We start from the raw sequence: 16,854 nt of genomic DNA on the forward strand, positions 1-16,854 counted from the left end.
GACAGTGAGAGGACTTGGATGGCTCAGGGATACAGAGCCATCAAGCTCCAGGTTAACCAGTTTATGTATGCGCTGGGTCAGTAGCGGCAGCATTGTCATTGATACTGACTAATCACCCAGGACTGCAGAGCAGGGTGAGAGAGGGAAGGATAGAGGAATGAGGACAGGACTGGGATCAACCAGGAGTTACTGGGGCTCTAGACCCAGCTCCAGGTCTGACTTCCTCTGCTGCTGTAGGCAAGTCACTTAACCTGTCTGCATCCCTAGTTCCCCATCTGTAAAATGGTGGGTAATTCCCAGCAATGTGGTGGAGATTAGTTAGCTAATCTTTGTTAGTTGTGTGAAGGGCAAAACTGTGATAGAAGTGCTAAGCCCTGTTAGGAAGTGTGAGTGATGCTATAAGAGGTTGTGAAAATAAGCAGCCACCCCATCTTGGGGGCGGATCGGAAATATTCTGGTAAATTTCAGAGGAAAAAAGAAAGGGGAGAGGGTGTCTCATCTGCTCACTTTAGTGCGAGTCTCCAAAGGAGTTTCAGAAGCCCAGATCCTCAAAGGATTCAGACTCCTGATGTTCATTAGTTTCAGTGGCTATTAGGAGCCTAAATACCTTTGAGGATCTAGGCCAGGCAGACTACACCAACATGGAGTTAAGATTACTCCAGCAAAGAGAGCAAAGAAGGTAATTCTGTTTGAGGAGTAGCAGTTCCATTTGGGAATGGTGGGGGGATTTCAGTGCCCTGGAAGTATGAGCTGATGTTGGTAGAAACAGTCCTGTACAGTGGGAACAGGCCACAGGCTGCCATGAAATGGACTAGTAGTGTTTGGTTCCTCAGAGCAGCATTGTTGTCCCGTTGTCCCCCTACCACACTGGGCTTCAAAAGCTAACTGCTTGCACTGGGAAACTCTGCAAAGCTTGAGTGACTGACTGCTTTTCTAGGCGATGGCATCCCCCTGACTGTGTCCATGCCAAATCGCATTGCCATGCCAGTGACTTTGGCTAACCAGCAGGCAACTGTAGCAGCAAGGACGGCCACTTTGGAACAGCTGAGGGAGAGGCTGGAGGCTGGAGAGCCGCCGGAGAAGAAACTCTCGCGGATGACAGAGGAGGAGCAGCGGCTTGTCCAGCAGGCACTTCAGCGCAACCTGTTCAGCATGGCACGGCAGATCCCCATGAAGATCAAAATCAATGGCAGGGGTGAGGAGCCTCCCATGCTAAATGAGGGGGGGGTTGTATGCTGGAGTGAGCACCCCAAAGAGAGGAAGTCTTTCTTTAAACCCTGGGTACGTGGGCTTCATCTCAGTGCAGGACTTTAGGCAGTGGCACCCTTGCACTTATGCAACCTATCCCACTCTTTTGGGTGCGCCCACCCAGCCCATCAGCCAGAGAACCTTGCCCTGGTCTGTTCTGATTCTAGTGCCAATGTGCTGCAGCACGGCATGAATTCCCTAACTTCCCTTTGCTGCTCCTGGCTTGGAGACTAAGGTGTGGCACCACCTCCTAGCTTCCCTGTCACTAAAGGCAGCAGCTTTTCATATACAGATTGCAGAAGGCAGTTAGGATGTCATGGGTATACAGTGGGTAGGAAGCCCAGGTCATAGGTGGGGAGTAAGCTGGATGGAGATCTGCATTTGTTTGCTTGAGGGCCCTACTTATTATCCAGAGTTGAGTCAAGGGGGTTTTAAAGGGTCACGTGACATCTCAGATAAGGTTGGGGCTAGCGACGGTATTGCCAGTAACTGCTTCCAAGGAGAAAGGACCCTGCTTCTCCTTAGTATAGATTAATATGCCACTGCCCTGCTCCCAGCCTCCAGGGAAAAGCCCCTGGCATTCTGGTGGAAGGTGACTGCCCCAAATCATAGCCTCCAGGCCCCTGAAGGCTGAGTTAGAGGTTTGAGTGTAAGCAGCACTCATGGCCAGGGGAAACTACCACTGAAAGTACTGGGTAAGTGGAGATTCCATCCTTAAAGGTCACTTGTCAGAATCAATGTAATTTTAATGTGACTTTCAAAGCTGATTAAACAGCATAGCACTTCCACCTATCTGCCCTGGGGGCTACAGTTAGATGGAGAGTGAAGCCATCAGTGTCTCAGAAGATTTCAGTCCAACAGCTGTTTTCTCTTCTTCAAACGTTTTGATCCATTTAAATTAAAGAGCTCAAACTCCATCTAATTGCACCTTCTGAGGCAGACACTAGGCCACAAAGAGTTGACATTGAGTGGGGGAAGGGAAAGAGTTGAGCTGTTGGCCATTGCACTTTATTCAACAGGAGCAGTGCTACGGTGTGAAGCTCTGGTTCAGAGAAATACATGTGGCATAAAGAAAAGGAGTACTTGTGGCACCTTAGAGACTAACAAATTTATTAGAGCATAAGCTTTCGTGAGCTACAGCTCACTTCATCGGATGCATTTTCCACCAAATGCATCCGATGAAGTGAGCTGTAGCTCACGAAAGCTTATGCTCTAATAAATTTGTTAGTCTCTAAGGTGCCACAAGTACTCCTTTTCTTATTGCGAATACAGACTAACACGGCTGCTACTCTGAAACATGTGGCATAGGGTCAGCTCTTGGTCCTACTGAAGCTGATGGAAGCATTGTCACTAGCTTCAGTTGGACCAAGATTTTGCTTCCCTAAGACTATGGACCTACTTAAATTTCACACTTAAACTTCCTTAAAAAGGAATAGTGTGTGAGAGGAAGAGCAAACTTTGTGGTGTGCCTTAAATCCCCTCCACCTTGCTAATGTCCTTCCCTTATCTCTCCTCACACTGCTTCTGGCATTAAGATGCAGTTGTAGCCTCTACACCTAAAAACACACTGATGGAGGCATTGTGGCCTAGTAGATAGACCACTGGACTGGATTCAAGGGAGACAGGTTCTATTTCTGGATCTGCCACTGGACGACCTTGGGCAAATTCACTTTCTCTTTCTTTGTCTCAGTTTCCCCATCTGTAAAATGGAAATAATTATACTGACCTCCTTTGGAAAGTGATTTGAAATCTACTGATGAAAAACATTATAGAAGAGCTAGGAATTGTTACTGTTATCTTAAGAACCACTCTTGGGTTAAATACTAGTTATGCCAATAGCAGTCCTTGCTGAGACAGCAGCCATGATATCCCAGAAGGAATGCAACATCAGATGGGAACTGGAAAAATGTGTAAGATTTACACAGATGATTTCAGTCTGAGCTGTCACCCTTGTACATTTCTACAGAAAAAGCTCTTCGGTCCTTACTTGGCATTTGCACACTGACACAAAGCCAGCACCTCATTTTGAGAGGTCATTGCGATGTGATGCTGCTGCTTCACAAACTCTGAGCAGGATTTTAGGGCTAGGGAATGTCCCATAAAGCAGGGTGATGGGGGAACAATCCCATGTCTTTTTCCACAGATATCACAAAATTGCAGTATCTAGTTTCTAGTGCAGCAGCTTAAAAAGGGGTCCCCAGGTATGTTCATCAAGGGGGGACGAGGTGTCTATTTCTGTCTCTTATTCCTCTCCTGAGTCTTGTATTTCAGAAGATTTTGCTCCTTCAGGTGGCAGGCAGTGGTACTGCAGCCTAGCCATTGCTAACTGAGGGTATGTTCTACATTGCAATAAAACACTGGCACACACCCGCAGCTGGCCTGTGGCAGCTGACTCAGGCTTGAACTGCGGGGCTGTACAACTGCAGTGTAGATATTCAGACTCGGGCTAGAGCCAAGAGAGCAGTGGAGATTTCAGAATGAAGCTGAATAAAACTACATGTTACCTATGTATCAAATATTCAGTGGGTTTCTAACCAGTTACCTCGGAAGGGCCAGGGTTGGGATCTGGCAGTGGTCACAAGCGAAACAAGTTTAGTATTGTCAAATGCCAGACAGTTCTTCACATTTACAAAAGCCTTTTTCTCCATTCAGCACCCTCTGACTTGCTACTCTGGGTGTGAGGGGGTGTACTGACAGAGCTGTACGGGGAAATCTTACATAACACTTGCCTGCATTCTGCTGTTCTTTAAATCCTGTCATTTAATAGAAGCTGATTGTAAGCAGTTTAGCGTACTTCACAGCCGGCAGGCGGAAGCGATGTACTTCCAAACTTCAGAGTCCTTTCCCCCCACAAAGCAGGCCACCAGTTCATGAGTCGGAGTAGTGGGACTGGGGGGCAGGGAGGGCTTGGTTCAGTTTTCACTGCAGAGGGGAGGTGAAAGAAGGACCCTCTAAGCACTAGATTGTCCCTAAGTAGTGCAGTGGAGATCCAGTGCAACCTAACTCACAACTGTCCTTTCCCCAACAGAAGATAAACCAGATGCCACGGCGGCGGCAGCAGCATTGCATTTGTCACCCAGCGGCATTGGGAGTATTAACATGTCTGTGGAGATTAACGGCACAATCTATGCTGGTGAGAAAGCAACAGCTGCCCAGAGCAGTGGTGCAGCAGGGGAAAGCAGCTCTTGTTTGAATGCAGGATACTTTTAATGGATATAAATTTGCCAAACACAAAAACCAAAACTTTCGTTGCTTTGAGAGACCCTTGAGTTGACACAGGAGCTGCTTTTCCACAGTCCTCTGCACCACTCTGTCAAGATGGCCCCTTCTTATGTTTTTTTTAATATATTTGAGATTCTTCTAAATGCTACTGCTTGGCAATTTCATCTTTGTGTGTGCTGTTTATAGATATTCTAATCACTTTGCCCAGTTTTGGATTTGATCTCTGTGTACACTGGCACTCTGTCTGAGGGTACATCTGCACTTCATTCAGGAGATGTGATAGCAGCACGTGTAGACATACCTGAGCTAGATTGGGTCTAGCGAGGTCAAAGCGAGCTTGAGTAATGATATCAGTGAAGCCATGGCAGCCGAGGCCGTGGCTGCTCAAGTGCATACGCAGGGTTCTGGGTGGGCGGGGTTAGCCCATGCAGCCACGCTTTCACCATATTGTTGTTCGAGCTAGCTAGATCAAAGCTAGTTCAGATCTGTCTACATGTGCTGCAACCGCATCTCCCGATTGCATGTTAGACACACCCATATAGTGAAGTAGTTTTGATTGCAGAGCTTCTGTACAAGCAGCGTTTCACTGTAACGCAAGAAAGATCTGGCAAGACAACCCTCCCTACCTTCACCCTGAGTGTGGTACCAGGGCTGCTTTTCATCCCTTGCTGCTGTAGGAGATACCGCCAGCCCTGAGTGAAGGGGAACTTTAGGAATCTCTCTCTCCTCGTTCTGAGAAGCAGCTTTAACAAGACTAGCTTCTCTTCACCCCTTCACAATTTCTCTTTACATTCCTCACTCCTGCTCAGTTGGGTGGTGATCCCCTCTGAAGACCACATTTAACACTTCTCTAGGTGGGTGCAGAGTGCTGCATTCCCAGTGGTGTATCTCAGTGGAACTCAGTTCTAGCGGAGCGAAAGTGCATTGAAAACTGCATCGAAGCTGTTGCGGATTTTCAAGCAAAGCGTCACTCTATCAGCCTTTGTTCTAAGCAAGTTCTGCTGTATTCCTTCCAGTTGCACTGTTGCTGCAGCTTCCTGAACCTGCTTGATTGGATTGGCTAACTCTCACTGCTAGAATTCCCTGAGCGCTATTCTAAAATCTCTGGGGTTGGTAGACTCTTCTCCTCTCCTGCCACGTACATAGGTCTGGGCTTGCTTCTCCTTAAGCACTATGTTGTTCTGGTGTCCCAGTAACCCAGTTCCAAACCCGTCTCTGTCCTGCAGGAGTTCTGTTTGCCCAGAAGCCCGTCGTCCATCTAATTGCAGGATCCAGCACCCAAAGCACCTGCAGTAGCAGCAGCAGCTCCCACTGCTCTCCTAGCCCAACTTCGTCCAGGGGCACCCCCAGCGCAGAGCCCTCAACCAGCTGGTCTCTCTGATGGATGGGGGAGCGGGCTCTCTCTCTCATTAGCCTCAGGCAGCTTTGCCCTCTCCGTTCAAGGCAGAGAGCGAGCCAGGAAGGAGTCGCACAGATTACCTCATCTCAAGGAACCTGCTTTGCGGTTGGTCAATAGCCAGATGATGAAACCTTCTGTGCTGGCGAGTTTGCATTGCCTGTTTGTCCAGCCTTTTTTATTATTTTTTCAGGTTTGACTGTGTTCCTGCTGGGGGGTTGGGGTGAAGGGAAGGGGACATGTGGCATTTTTCAATCAGGGATTGTCTCTAGGGGCTGTGGGTTTGCAGATGACTGAGACATCATCATGGCAGGCGGAAGGAGCAAGGAGGTAGTAATTGGGGTGTGGGAAGGGTTCCTGTTCTCTAATCAACAGCTGCATGGACTTCCCTAATATAACATAGTGTATTGACAATCCTACACCCAGAATTACTTTGGTCTCTTTTCCCCTTGTATTTGTTCCCTCTTGCGGTTGCTTGCAGAGGAGTTGTGCAGCAAGTCTCATCTAGTCGCCCATTCTATCTCCACTGTGTTCAGCCTCCTGATGCTGTCTCCTGTGTGTTAGACTAGGTTGAAGGGCAAATGGTCACTAATGCTGGATTCACAGGAGACTTGCATGACTTCTTCCTCCTTTGGCATCTACCTCTCTAGGGTCCTGGCAGCACACGGAGGACTCTCCCACCTCTGTATCTGATACACCGAGATGGATACGGTCTTTTAGTCCAGCTAGTCGTCTCCCATGGCCAGTGCAAACCTGGACCCTACTGTTTTTTTCCAGGCGTTTGCCCCGTCTAGTTTTAAATGCCCCAACCAATGGCCCTTGCACTGCTTCCCTTGGGGGAGCATTGGACAGGCTAAATAAACTCACCACTGCAGCCTTTATCTTGACAGTCATCCTGACTTTTCTTTTGTTTGATGTCATCTCTTTGCTCCTAGTTCTAGCTCCTTGGCCCTTGATAGAATTGGGTTTGCACCAAATGGTGACTTCATGCAGCGCTTACTCTCCTGTGTGTTTCATTAGCCTTTCCATCCTGTCCCCACACAGACACGTCAGCTGTGGGCCACTATCACCCAAAGGAGATACGAGGTGATGCTGGCAATCTGATGAGCTGTGTGTATGTGTCTGTTCATGTAATACACACTTTTTTCAGTTGGGCTCTTGCCAGGTATCTTGCAGCATACTCCAAATCACAGCCATCATTCACGAGGCTCACCTGGGCTAAAGAGACAGAAGAGCCAGACCTGGGACAGCTCCACATGGGTGCATCCCAGTTGAATGAGGACATGGGCCTCTGGTTGTGGAGAGAGGGAAGAAAATCTCCCCCCATTCCCAGTAAATTCCTGATGTGGGGAGCTAGGGCTGCTTTAGTCCATCATTCCTCCTTTGTCAGCCAAGTTAGTTCCGTGGCTCACTTCCATTGACCCAGCTCCTTGCTGTTGCACTCCCCGCACAAGGCACCCGTGCTGTCCTCTCCCCTCCCGCAGCACATAGGACAGGTTCCTCCCTGCCCTGGTGATGTTCTCACAGTCTGTGGATCTGAGCCTTCCCGCTCCCGCCCCTGCCCTGGTGATGTCTCTTCCATGGTGCAGGCCTGAGTCAGGTTCTTTTGAGCAGATGAAATACCTCAGATATGGACTTGTTATTGTGTTACCTCTTCAGGAAGTATTGGCATATCTTAAAGCTTGTTTTTATATGTGTTTTGCTGACTTTGTTTTTAATTTTTATTTTTTATTGTAGCACCAAAGACAACAAAGCTGAGTGAAGGAGCAGGTGGCTTCCCTGTCCTTAGCATAGCCTGGAGACAGTTCCAGCAGCATTGACCCAGGAGCTGGGCATGCGGACAGGGCAATAGAGGAGGACAGATGCAGGTAGAGAAGGAGTAAGAGGGCAGATTTATTTCTCAGGCTGGCTTGAGTTTCAGGATTTCTCCTCAGAGTGAACAGTGGGGTGTCCCCAGGAGGGTTCAAGTGGTCCCAATGTGTGTTACAGAACTCTGTGATCTAGTACTGGGCTTATCTTTAGCAAGTTTTATTAGAACAGCTTTGAAGATAACAATCTGTCTACACTACAGATTTTGCTAGACCTCCTGACATGTTAAAGTACAGTTCACTCTTCCAGTGTGGGCAGGACCAAACACCTGAATTGTGCTGCAGCTTTGGATTTTACTGGTAGGATTCGGTCATACAGATAAAAATACACCTGAGTCCTGTTTATGCGGTGAGACCAAACCATGTTGTTTGCTACCGTATTGTACCCAAATGGTGCATTGTGATAGCTTTTCATGGAGCAGACAGGACCTAAATACTGGAATGTGTTCTAGGTTCTGCTTTCACTTACATTGTAAAGGCCTGTGTTACCAAACTCTGCAACCATCCCTATATTTAGGGGGTTGAAATACAATTTGGTAACATAAGTCTAAATGACATTGTAACTCTCTTCACAGGCAAGATGATCAGCAGGTTTGAAATTAGTTTGTTATAGCATGGTCTGTCGGGCTGTCATGTTACCCACTGAAACACGCAGTGTGCAGTGCCCTTTCAGATCTGTCTGTACTTGGAGCAGAGACGTGCTAGCTCCCACCATGTGTGTGAAAGGTTATTGCTCGCAAGGTTCTAGCACAGTTTCTTTGAGCAGTGGTTTTTCAGAGAGTCCTGCTGCAGACTGATCCCCCTCAGCAATCTATTGGACAGTTTTCAATCATAGTTCTAAGGCAACAGTCCCTGTTAGCAACAGCCACGCATCACATGGTCATAACTAGTCCAGTTCTGCTCTCGGTGTCTAAAGAATCTAAGGGGTTCTCTGCTCTACACAGGCAAGCAGTCAGTGTTGGGGGATGGCCTAACAGTCACCTAGCCATGTTATCACTCAATTGGCTCTTGCCTGTGTAGATAGGACAGAACCATCTTATCAGATTGGTATTACAGCCCTCTGAAGGCAAGGGGTCTGATTCTCCTCTTATTTAGCTGTTTGTAAATTATGAGTTAACTCAATTGAAGCCAGCATAAAATTAGTTTGAGATGAGAATTCAGCCCAGGGGCAACTGAACAGCTTAGTGACATTGTTAGAACACCCAACACCTCGAGGCAAGATCAAACTGCATTAAGAGGTTTGATGGACTGTAATACTAGGATAACTTACCTCAAGTCAGCTTGCCTGCTCAGCTGGACATTAAGCCATTGCACATTTTCCCCTCTCTCCAGCCCATAAGTGTCACAGATGCCTCCCCTTAGTCCTAAAGTGCATTTAAGTAAGAGCTTATAAACTGATCCGAGGTTCTCTGTACTGAAATTGTAAGGTACACTTTGGGAGCCAGTCTCAGGTCAGGCTGCTGGAACAAGCTCCAAATGGTGAACAAAGCACCTTCTAATGTCAACAGCATTTAACCTCAGAGTGGGGGATGCACACTGGGCCTGAGCCAAAGCCCACTGAAGCTAATCCCTCCAGGGGGAGGGAGAGCTCAGTGGTTTGAGCATTGGCCTGCTAAACCCTGTATTGTGAGTTCAATTCTTGAGGGGGCCATTTAGGGATTGGGGGCAAAAATTGGGGATTGGTCCTGCTTTGAGCAGGGGGTTGGACTAGATGACCTCCTGAGGTCCCTTTCAACCCTGGTATTCTATGATTAATAGGGAGTTTTTCCACTGACTTCAGTAGACTTTGGATCAGGCCCATTATAAAAAACTGGAGGTAACTTTATAACAAATTGTTTAAAAGAGTATTTTCCCAGTGATAGGTGGCTAACCAATAAATAACCCCAGTGTAACAATCACTGCGGGTGGCTCCAAGAGGAAGGGTGTCCTAACTGGCTAGTGAAATGGTAATTTCTCTCCTGGTGAAATATTCCAAGAGAACTGTGATGCTCATCTTTATATCTACTGTGTAACATATCACAGCTTCAGAAAGGGAGCCCTGTCCCCCAGAAGCAGCAGCAGCAGCGCCTTTGTGGGCACCAGCACATCCCCTTAGTCCCAGAATTCTCTGCTTCTTTGTGATATGATCCATTACCACTCATGGAAAGAGCATGTACCAGACACTGAACAGTAAAGGCCAGGCTGGAGACTTAGAAGCCCAAGGGCCGGGTCTGATTTGCATATACAAATTTAATGAATGTGCTTTGAATAATTTCAATTTAAAACTAAGTACACCCATCCCTCACAATCAATCAGGCTTGATGGTGAACAGGAATCACTTGCTGGTTGAGTTCATCAGCAATAAAACCCTGCAATGGACAAGCTTTTTCCCCAACTTGATGCTCCAGTGAGAGTGGATTTGAGCCTGTGGCGGCGTTTTAGGCCTCAGGAGGCACCTGCTGTAGGATGCTCCCTTGACCGTGTGTATTAGTTTATATTATACGGCTTAGCTGGTCTCATTAGCAGACATTGTGACTTCTTTTTAACAGGCAGTCAAATTATTTATAATGCACCTGTCCTGAGGCAGGTTCTGCCTTGGGGCGTCCTCTCTCCTATTGCCTTCAGTGGAAGCTGTATGCACCCACGCATTTGTGGGGACCAGACTTTGGCCCTGATGCATTTGTGAATCTTGCAGACCTCCAGGGCATTTCATTGTCTCAAACTCTGAGATTTTTTCCAGAGTCGGGAGATCTTTATAATTGTCCTGTTTCTTTTTTGGAGGTGGGGGGTGGGGATTATTTCCCAAGGATAGGGCTAGGGGATACCTGCTTTTCCTTATGCTTTATTCTCTTGTCCTGGGGAGCAGAGGTTAATATTGGGTGTTTTGCTTGCATATCACGTGCTACCGTTGTGTTTTCTTGCACAGAAAGCTACTCGAATCACTGAATCGATAAACTGCTTTGACACTACTAGAGTATTAATGTTTATAAGCTTTACACAGCTAGTCTGGAAATAGGCAGGAACTAACAGATTGTTTTTTATCAAATTCAGGGAAAGAATAAAGTTGGGACGTGTAACAGATACCTCAGTAAAATAAGCTGCAACAATAAACTATTCTCTCATTAGCTGGCTACAAGGATCAGCCATTCAGACTGTGAATACTAACCCTTTCCCTAGCCTGAGCTTGATACTAGCACTTGGCTTGATGCACATTTTGCTTAGATCCAGATATTCTTGCTGAGCTGCCAGGTTTTAGGGACAGAGGTATAGAAACCAGCAGCAGATACAGGGTGGAGGGCTGGGAGTGGGGGCATGTCTCCTCAGCTCCAATCCATTTAACTCAGAATGTTGAAGATTGTATGGCACTCAGGGGTTTTGATATTGCAGGAAGGACTGTTCCTGGTGTGAGGTGTTCCGTTTTGCGGTATGTCTAATGTGTCTAACCTTGAAACTCCAGAGCAATTCGGGTTTCGCAACAAGCAGCCAAAAGGGGCCATCTGGAGGCAAAGGTGCAGTGGGCCAGCAGCAGCAGCAGCCAAGCGCTCTGTTTTCAGAATGAAATGGGTGCGGACGTGCTGTCTAGTTTCCAAACCAGGTCCACACAGAGAGCCACCTCTTGTCCTCTTACATTCGATACCAGTGTTTTCCAGTAGCACATGAAGATCGAAAGGATGGAGTCCAGCTCAGAAACAAGCCTCAAACTGCACAGGCGGAGCTGTTAGCAATCAGCTCCTGGAACAAATGTGAATGTGTCACACAGTCCTTTGGTTGCTGCGTATGATCTCCAAATGGATTCAAACCGGAAGACATTTTAACTGAACAGCAGCAGCCTTGCTAATAGTTTTGTTACCTATTTAAAAAAAATGTGATAGCCTAGGCAGTGGATAAATACCTCAGATGTCTGCTTCCAACAAGTGTCTGTATATGTTGTTGTTGGGTTTTTCTATCTTACATGTTATCTGAATGTTTATATTCCAATAAACTTCTACCTCTTCATATGATGACCCTGCAAATATGTTTTGTTCCATTGACTGGGCTGGGAATCAAACTTGCCACTCCAGGTTTCTGGATTCAAGCTGACTTTTTAAACACAAATGGAAGGTGCAATAGTTTTATGAACTACTATGCCTATGACCTTGCTGCTAACAGCCTCCCATTACAGATCTGTGCAGGGTAAGGGGTCAGATACCAGTAACAGTTTGTACTTCTATAATGACTTTCATCAGAGGATCTCCAAGCACTTGGCAGACATTAAGCGTTGGAGCCGTGAGCCAAATGAGAATTATCTGCATTTTACAGATGACTAAATGAATATGCATAGACAAGGTGACATGCCATAAGCTACACATACATCAGTGTAAAGCCAGGAATACAACTTGAGTCCTGCCACTCGATTCCCAGCTCTGACCAGTAGACGCACTCCATCCCAGTGTGAGATGGCCCCTTCTGAGAGAGACAAAGAAGGACATATGCACACAACCACTCACCCACCCCTAACTGTCTCCAGCAATATATGCCAAAGCTGCGTATCAGGGTTCTTAGCCCTTTTTCTATCCAGTTTTACAGAAAATTAGAGAGCTAAAACAAATTTAGTATTTTTTTTAACATAAAATGCTAGGAATTTAATCCTGGGTGGATTCCAGGTCCTAGATGTACACTGATGAAAATCATATTATCCCTCTGCACCTGTTAGTGTGGGGGAAGTACCCCCAAAGACTAAAATGGAAGTAAACTAACACAGATACGGATCTGTAAGTGTCAAGGCTGATCCCTGAACCGATCTGCCAAGTTCTTTTTCATTTTCTTTGTCTGATGGTCCCTAGGTTTTGTGAAGGGTTCTTTTATCTCGTTACAGTTTAGGGTTAGAGCTTGTCATATATACATGTTTTCATCCAGTCCTTTGGGAGATCCTCTTTGTGATGGTCCTCATGTCTCAGACTCACACACTTATCAGGAATGATGAGTCTGGTTTTGAAAAGTCTCTGCTGTTGACAGTGGAGTATGTGGATTGAGAGAGGATGCAGCCTAGCCCGTGTCATGATAGTAGGGCACTTGAGGATGAATTGAGCAATATGTTAAAACTACCCCAGTAAATTGAAAATTAACACAAAATTATCCCAATAAATTAATGAACAAAAATTTGTTTTGTTAATTTTTAATTTATTGGGGTAACTTTAAATGTGTTTCGCTCATACTCACTTCTGAGTGGAATTTTACGAAATGACTTAAGTGGCATGATGCCTGGCCACAACTTGATGTTTCCTGTTTCAGAATTGGGCTTTAGCGTGCTGCAGAATTCTGTAATTTCTGGGTATCCTCCTCTACTTCTGTGGCAGGGTTGGGAGGCTTAGATTTGTCAAGTGCTTGGAGATCCTTGGATGATCTGCAAGGTATTTTTAGATCGGCCTTGGAGTCTCCTGGGGGGCAGTGAGCCAGAAAAGTATCAATTTGTGACACATGTAGTATGGGAACTAGCTGTAGATGGCAAGAACTGGTTTACAAATCCCTCCAACTGTACTATTCAGTGATTATAAGAACTTTTAATGCTTCAGCTATTTTCTGGTTACTCAGGAGACCGCAGAGTTGTTCTTCCAGTTGTTGAACCAGTTTGGCAGTTGGATGGAAACTAGTTCCGATTCCTTCACATCAGAGTTTACCTGTCACCAGTGATGGCCTTGCTCAGGAAGTTGGCTCATTCTGGCACTTGGCACAAATACATAACTTCCATAATAGAAACCAGAGAAGGAAAATACCTCTTGGGTGCCATCTGATCTCTCCTACCCCCCCCCCCCGCCTCTGATTCAGTTAGGGTGACCAGCTGTCTCGATTTTATAGGGACAGTCGCAATATTTGGGGCTTTTTCTTATATAGGCTCCTATTCCCCACCCCGTCCCGATTTTTCACACTTGCTGTCTGGTCAGCCTAGGTTCAGTGTGGGACTTTTCCTTTCACAAGAAGCCCAGTCCTGCAAAGCAATGAGCTCCTTGTATTTAAGCTAATGGGAGTTGAGGGCACTCAGAACACTGCAGGAGGAAGCCCTATCTGGGGTACTTTTTCTAGTCCACTTTTAAACATCTAGCACTAGGTTTCCATTTCCCTTTGGGACACTATTCTACAGGCAAATAGATATTAGAGTTGGGAAATATTTTCCCACCATCCAGCTCAAGTTCCCCCTTGTTCAGTTTCATTTCATTACTCCTAGTTACAACCCTCTTAGACCACTCTGCAGGCTCCCTCCCCCTCCTTGGGAACTTTAGATACAGAATCCATCTTGGAACAGGCATGCTCCAAGACACTTCCTGCCATGTGAACCCCGTTGCTGCACTTAGTGGGAAGAGTTGGGTAGCTCTTTCCTGGATCTCCCTTCAGACTCTGAGCATCTGGGCCTAGTAGAAGTTCCAATTGCTTTCAGTTTTCATGTGTTACCACTTGATGGATGCAATGTCAGCGACCTGCTGTTGAAATATGGGCACTGCTGTGCTTCCTGATTGGACAAGTGTTACTGAATATGGGAAATAAGGAGAAGGGTGGTGTGACATCCTGTGACACCCAGAACTGTGAGCCACTGTGGGACCCCTCTGCCTTAGCCAAGAGCGAGAGCTTTGCTGCTGCTAAGCTGTGTGTCAGTTCTCTGACCTGCCAGCTTGTCAAGACACTGCCAGTCTGAAACTTGCCTTGCAGGTAACAATCTGTGAACCCCAATTCCTGAGTTCCCCAGAGATATTTCCCTGCAATATCCAGTTCCATTCGCTGGACAATCACAGAAATTATGAAGTTCGCTGCCTCCAAAAAGACAGTGCACACACCAGCTGGAGATGCACGCTTCACTTCAGTATAATAACAGTGAGACGGTTTGTAGAAAAACTAAGAAAAAAATTTTTATTAACAAAGAACAGATTTAAGTGATACTAAGCAAGAATAAAAGAGGCAGGTCTGGTTACAAACAAAACAAAACACACTTTCTAGTAACTAACAATTTATTTTAGCAAGTTACAATCTTTGCCTAAGCAATTTTCTTACATGAAGTTACCAACATCCCTGGCCCTTCAGAGTAGGGGCTGTTCTCTTTGTCTCCACATTCATGGGGAACTAAAATGTCATTTTGCTCCCCTTATATTACTCAAATCTGTTATCTCTTCCTAAAGAGCCAGAAAGGCTTCCTGGGGTGCAGATTTTATCTGCTGATGTGATCGTTGAAGGGTTTTCTTCCCCAATTGTTTAGCTTGATGGCTTTGTTTACCTGAGATGTAAATGTACTTTCATTGTCCTCTGCCGGCAATGAAGCCAGTCAGACAGATAAATAAATCCACATTCCTTTGTCTAGGGGGGACTGACTTTACACACTGCCTCCCAAACACATTTTAAGAGTATATTTTAAGCACGCATCTGTAACTCTACACACATCATGCAATGATTTTCAGAACCAGCATGTCACTGGTTTACCTATGATCCCTTACCCGACACCTTTGAGATACATGTTATGCCAACAGCGTGTTGGGTCAATGTGTCAGGCCTGAGGTGAGTTACACTATGTGGGGGCCCTCTGGCAGTTGGATAGGACCATCTTAATGGTAATGGAACAAGAAGACCTTTCTTGCCCTGGCTGATGTCAATGCAACCAATCCACCTCTCTCTCTTTAGCCCAGAAAAATTCTCAAAAAATCTTGCTTCATTGTTGGTAATAGTGAAGTGTGTATGTGAGACAAGGCAGTCTGCTGACTACTTGAAGCAGTGCCCTGTGCAGACCAGACACCCCTTCAAGCATACTTATAATACTCCTCTCTCATGTCTTTCAGGACAGTCTCATTACAGGGCAGCATCTTGCTGCACCCAAGCTAAATCTCCTGGTTCAGATGGTTGGAGAAGTTGAGAGGTGCAGTGTCAGGCGACTGACCTATTCCTCGTTTTCCCCAGATCTGCTCCTTTTCCTCCCCTTTTAATTAAGGCAGGATGGACATATTTCAAGAGAAAGGAGGCTCTGTGAGTATTTGGCTGGGGCAGTGGCATTCACTTTCTGACCTGAGTTGTTGCATAGCATTGCTGTTCGATGTCTGCTGCCTGCTGCTCCAAGTGGCAGGTGAAGTGACTGTCCATAGAAGGTTGTCGAGCGTTTTGGGAACTGTGAATGGAAGATGCTATGTAAAGGTCACTCCTCCCCCATCAGTGTTAGGGCAGGTGCACATTGAGCTCAAACTCTGCATCCTTGAACTAAAATTATCTATGTAGGTTCTGATACCAGGCCCATCATAGTGACTGTCAAACCCAAGGGTCTCTGTCAAGGTCTGTAGTACCACCAAACTGTGGGAGAAAAGAAGCATTCGGTCCATTTTACAGCTGGGGAACTGTGGCACAGAGATATTAAGTGACTTGCCTGAGATCACACAGGATACCTGTGTCAGAGCCAAGACTTGAACCTGGATCTCTCCTGAGTTCCAGTCCAGTTGTGGTAAACCCACCCGATGGCTGAAGGGCTCAGACTGCCCGTTTATGAGGCTGGGGAAGCATTTGCAGCTTGACAGGTTTCAGAGGAGCAGCCATGTTAGTCTATATTTGCAAAAAGAAAAGGAGTACTTGTGGCACCTTAGAGACTAACAAATTTATTTGAGCATAAGCTTTCGTGAGCTACAGCTCACTTGAACTGTAGCTCACGAAAGCTTATGCTCAAATAAATTTGTTAGTCTCTAAGGTGCCACAAGTACTTCTTTTCTATTTGCAGCTTGGTAACTAGTAAAGGCATGAGGATTGTTGGGGAGATGGGCTTCTGGTTCCACCAATACCCATTTCAGCAGGAGCCCAAGGTGTCAGTGGATGCTCTGCCCTACCCCAGCCCAGAATGGCTCTCCTGTCTTCATCCCAACAAGCTTCGCCCTCCTGTCCCCTCCCACCAAGAATCCTGGCAGAGTTCAGATGGGCTCTGAAGCACCCCGCAGCAAAGTGCTTCAGGCCAGTTTTCCTCTCTCCTGTGCTGGAGACTATCCCTGCATCTCCCCTGCTGTCCTTAGGACGGAGCAGCTTGTCCTCCCCTGGGATCGGAGGGGAGTAAACAGGTGGAATTTTCCATCTGTTTGCTCAGTTCTGCCAGCCTAGAGCAGTTCCTGGCCTCTGCATATCAGACAAGCGCAGATTGCCAGAGCTCTCCGC

At 46.4% G+C, this 16,854-nt stretch overlaps 1 protein-coding gene across 1 annotated transcript in view; it reads left to right on the top strand.

Annotated features, from left to right (window-relative positions):
* The window catches only part of ARID3B (AT-rich interaction domain 3B), a 48,798-nt gene extending 37,089 nt beyond the window's left edge, over positions 1-11,709 (top strand). The window contains exons 7-9 of the mRNA XM_038418068.2: positions 938-1,195; positions 4,277-4,381; positions 5,697-11,709. Coding sequence (XP_038273996.1) covers positions 938-1,195; positions 4,277-4,381; positions 5,697-5,851 — 518 coding nt within the window. The 3' untranslated portion in view covers positions 5,852-11,709. The remainder of the gene's footprint in view (positions 1-937; positions 1,196-4,276; positions 4,382-5,696) is intronic.
* Positions 11,710-16,854: the final 5,145 nt, after the last annotated feature.

This window comes from Dermochelys coriacea, chromosome 10, assembly GCF_009764565.3.
Source record: "Dermochelys coriacea isolate rDerCor1 chromosome 10, rDerCor1.pri.v4, whole genome shotgun sequence".
NCBI lineage: Eukaryota > Metazoa > Chordata > Testudines > Dermochelyidae > Dermochelys > Dermochelys coriacea.